Source organism: Fomitiporia mediterranea (assembly GCF_000271605.1).
Source record: "Fomitiporia mediterranea MF3/22 unplaced genomic scaffold FOMMEscaffold_11, whole genome shotgun sequence".
Lineage (NCBI taxonomy): Eukaryota > Fungi > Basidiomycota > Agaricomycetes > Hymenochaetales > Hymenochaetaceae > Fomitiporia > Fomitiporia mediterranea.
In genome coordinates this window covers 942,944-947,468 of record NW_006760396.1, presented here as the reverse complement: position 1 = coordinate 947,468, position 4,525 = coordinate 942,944, and the positions used below count along the sequence as shown (strand labels likewise).

Genomic DNA, 4,525 nt, shown 5'->3' with positions numbered 1-4,525 from the left:
GTCATCAGATTGCCTCCAGCCTGCAACAGACAAGGACTTATTCTCTAGCATGTTAATAGTGACTTCTGGACTTGGGGGCCCTTCCAGGATTGTCTGCTGAGGCTTGGTGGCCACATTGTGTTCAGTACTCAACAGATAATCTTGTTGTCCATTGTCTGCATGCTCTGTTAATTTGAAATCTGTAGTGCACACTGTTTCGAATCTCTCCACATTTGGGGAAAGCTGCTCTTCAGCACTTCTGAATGATGCTTGCCTCTTGCAATATTAACAAGGAGGTCTCTCCACATTGAGGGGAACAATTCGTTCACATCCCTCGAGTGTTCTGAGTATCCTAGTAGCTATAGTGAGAGTATATGTGTTTCTAATTTAGATTTGCAAACTACTCACTGATTTCTTTGAATTCAAAGGAGTACTGGGCAATGTGAGGAACATATTAGGGTGATCAAGCCCTCAGTTCCAGTCATCAAAGCCTAGCAGGTTTATGGAAAGGTGGGTTCAGTCAAAAATGTGTAAGGATAGGTATACTAGCCTTATGCAAAGATTCTTTCTTTACCAGCACACTCAACTACTGACTGGGATAACCTAGTAATCAAGCACTGAGAAGGAGAAAGAATCCCCTAACCCTTAGCTTGAAAACCCTTTATATATGCATATACATGTGTAGTAGGATACAGGGTAGTCTAGTGAACAAAAAGGAAAACACCCACAAGCACCTACAACACATGTTGCACAAATGCACAGGTAGCACAATTGTTACACATACTAATACTTAATAGGAGGTAAGCATCTATGTTACAGCCTCATCAATTGCCTTACTGTTGTCTATTTAGATATATTCATTATATTTTAGGTATCACTGTACTCCTACATTCAGAATGGATACAATCTGGCGATTTTCCAGAAATACATCTACAATGAAAAACATTACAGCCAGAGACTTCAAAGATATTCTACAGGTAAGTGCCTCCCTCAAGACTATTAATATATATGCACTATAATGGGATGTGTATTACCTAGTACACCATACCAGCCTTCAAGGATTTACTGCCAAAGAAATATAATAAAGTGGTCCTTAACCTTTTATTCATCTTAGCAACCTAGCATACACTTGCAAAGCTCTGCATTCATACAGAGACTACAGTTTGGTTCCTTGAGGAGACAATGACATTGCTGGGATACTAAGTACAATGCTTTAAGAAGACTGTATGCTTGGCCTACAATACACACAAACTCCCAAAGGAGATTGCTGCTCAAGGACATCATCAAGCTGCCCTACTCAATAAGGGTAAGGCAAAGGGACTGGACGCAAAAACAATCAGATCTAGTGTGAAAACTAAAACACTCAACATTAATACACTGAAATTTTATTCTCTTGGTACATATGCTTCTGCCATTTGTTGATTTGGTATGACTGATTCATACAGTACACAAATTGTTAAGTGTCTACTTCACAATACACTCTCCATACTTATCTCGATTGTGTATCTTCACAGGGGGAGTCTTAGCATAGGAGACTCAAATGCATGTATGCTAGGATGAACAAGCAAGACACTACAAAAGCAGTTTCACAACTAGAGGGTAGGACCTGTAAGATACATAAGATTAATTCTTGTATCAGCCTTAATAATGGATCTGGGGATCCTATCAAGCTAAGGGATCTTGAAGTCCATTATAACATGGTAGTATCAAAAAAGGATTCTATCCATCTTTATTAGTGGCTTTCAGATAATGATTCTGACCCAGCTTTACAGGTGAGTACATTATTGGTCTCCTCTTTCTATTTCACATATACAAGTGCTGATGCATTACACACTTGCTAGAATTTCCTACCAAGTCTTTGCAGGCACCTACTTAGACACATTCTCTCAAGACAGGAAGACAAGGCCTTCACTACAGACAAGCTATGCAGCCTCTGCATAAAAAATGACAAGCTTTTCTGTCTCAAGGTGCTACACATCAATTACACAACCTACAATGTCAGGAGAGTCTAAGATTCACTCAATCCACAGACACATGCTGATATCATGTTGCTATCAGATAACACTGAACATCCCTACATTTACACTCGAATAATCAGACTTTTTCATACAGAGGTCAGCTATATGGGTCCAGGGGCCAACCCCAACTTCCAAAACTTTAATTAGCTCAATTTTGCTTAGGTTTGCTAGATGAAAGTCAATGAGAATGGTTTGTTTGTTGAGAGACGACTCCCTCAATTGCAATTCTATTGTCATACAGATCCTAGTGCCTTTGGATTCATTGACCCAGACCTTATTCTTCAAGGTGCTCATCTAATCCTGCAATTCTCTAAGGGTACCATCCAGACACTCTTGCCTCCATCCCTTGCTTGCCAACCCAAAGATAAGAATGAAGATTACAAATTTTACTTTGTAAACGTGTAAGCATGTTGTTAAGGCTTTCAAACTTGGAACATATTAATACTGAGTCATTTTTGGTCCAATTTACTACAGATTTGTTAATAGGGACATGTTCATACACCATTGAGGCAGAGGAATCAGACACAAAAGTACATAGTATTTAAATAGCTACCTACTACATGACACACTACAAGAACAAAACAACAACAAGATGGATGGTGAAGTATTGGAAGAGGAGGAGGAGACTGATAGTAATGACAAGGATCTTGAAAGCAAAGAACAGAACAATGAGGAAGGCAAATCGGATGGTTATGCAGACCTGTAGTGGATATTAGATGCACCATTTACATGTAAGGTAATTTTGTGGTCACATGCAGCAAATGACAATCTGTTGATCATCTGCACAACTGTTTTTGCTAATCAAATATGGCACTATGAGTATTCTACTAGGCTGATTCCTTGTTACCATCTTACCAACTTTTGTAGTGAGCAAAATGAATCTTCTTTTAATGGGTGCCATCTATGCCTCCATCTTAGCTCAGTTTACACTAACTGTAGTGTTCTTCAGAGCAATCCTTGACTTCACCACTATCACACAGTTTCTCACAGTTTACAGGATAGAGAGTGCTACATGTGTTGCTACTGTTTTTACAGATTCTTTCATTGCTGTCACTATACTCTATTTGCTGCATCATATGTCTGTTGGTAATCTTTAATACACTACTACTGCCTGATTCAAGCATATACAGAATTTGTAAGGTTGTTTAGAGACTCAGAACAATAAGGATGGCCATTGGGTCAAAGTTTGCAAGTAGTGTAGCATAACTCAACAGCTTCATCAAGGTCTTCTGACTGTTCACACTGCTTGTATCTCTTGCTTTGTTATCTTGCTTACTTTGTTGTCTCTCACAGTACTCTCCAGACACACTTTCACCTGGGCTTAGCTCTACAACAAGCAGTAACAACTCTCAATCCCCTATTGATAATCTGCTCAATGTTGACTTTGATAAACTTGCCAAGTACCATTTGTAGCCTCACACAGCACTCTCCAGACACACTTTCACTCGGACTTGGCTCTGTAACAAGCAGTAATGACTCTCAATCCCCTGTCAATAATTTGCTCAACATTGACTTTGATAACATGCTTGCATTCCTTTTGCTTCACAGTCACACACACACACTCCTAACAACTTGCATTCACAATTACCTTCAGTAAGTCCCTTCCCTCACTTGCATTTGACCTGAGATCTCCAGACTTACTTCTTATCTTACACAGCACTCTCCACACCTGCCCCCCCTCTGTTTTTTGGGCCAATCCAGACATGTACAAAACAAAGGACACAAAACATACATCCTGTAAGGCTAGTACTGATAAAATTCTGGGAGTGCTTAGGGAAGCACTCCCAGATTGTTATAACTGTATTAAAACAGCTAAAATTGTGTAAGTTCTTATATTTTTTACTTTTTTCTACTACTAACATTATTATTATTATTATTAGGGGTGGTATTCATGAGTCAGGTAATGACAATACTCTACACCTTCTAATAAGATGTTTTGGGAAGAAGAAATTGGTAGGATCTATACACCTGCCTTTTGTTAATAATGTGAGTTTTTTTTACCTTTGTCTTGTCTTTCTTTACTAATATTATCTTAAGAAATTCAATTTCAAGGGGGCAACTATTAGTTACAAGACAGCTAAAAAAATTGTAATTAAAAAGATCTTGTAATATTTTCTTTTGCTTTGTATTTTATTTACATCTGTTATACTTCTATAACACACACATTACAAACTAGTAGTATATATTTATTAAGATTAGAACCCTAAAAATAGAGTTTTTAATTATTATATACATTAATTTGCCTTTTGTATTAATTATCTACTAAAAATAAATATTTTTGCTTAATTATATTACAGATATCACTCTGTTTTTAAGATTATAATACTTATATAATCTAAGTATAATACTTTAGCTTATAATGTAAGGTTATCATAATGTATTCAATGAATTGTAATAATTCATAACACTCTTAGAGTCTTTATATACATTAATATACCTTATTTTATCCTTATAGTTGTGTTCTAACCCTTACATATGAATTACAATGTATATAAAATAGCTAATATTTCTTTAAATAGACTGTAATT

General features: G+C 36.9%; 1 protein-coding gene across 1 annotated transcript; it reads left to right on the top strand.

Moving 5' to 3' along the window:
• Positions 1–2,168: 2,168 nt before the first annotated feature.
• On the top strand, positions 2,169–2,402 carry FOMMEDRAFT_93408 (uncharacterized protein; the record flags this gene model as incomplete). Its single annotated transcript, XM_007269883.1, has 1 exon — positions 2,169–2,402. The coding sequence occupies one exon, from the start codon at positions 2,169–2,171 to the stop codon at positions 2,400–2,402; it is 234 nt and encodes a 77-aa protein (XP_007269945.1).
• Between the last annotated feature and the right edge of the window lie 2,123 nt (positions 2,403–4,525).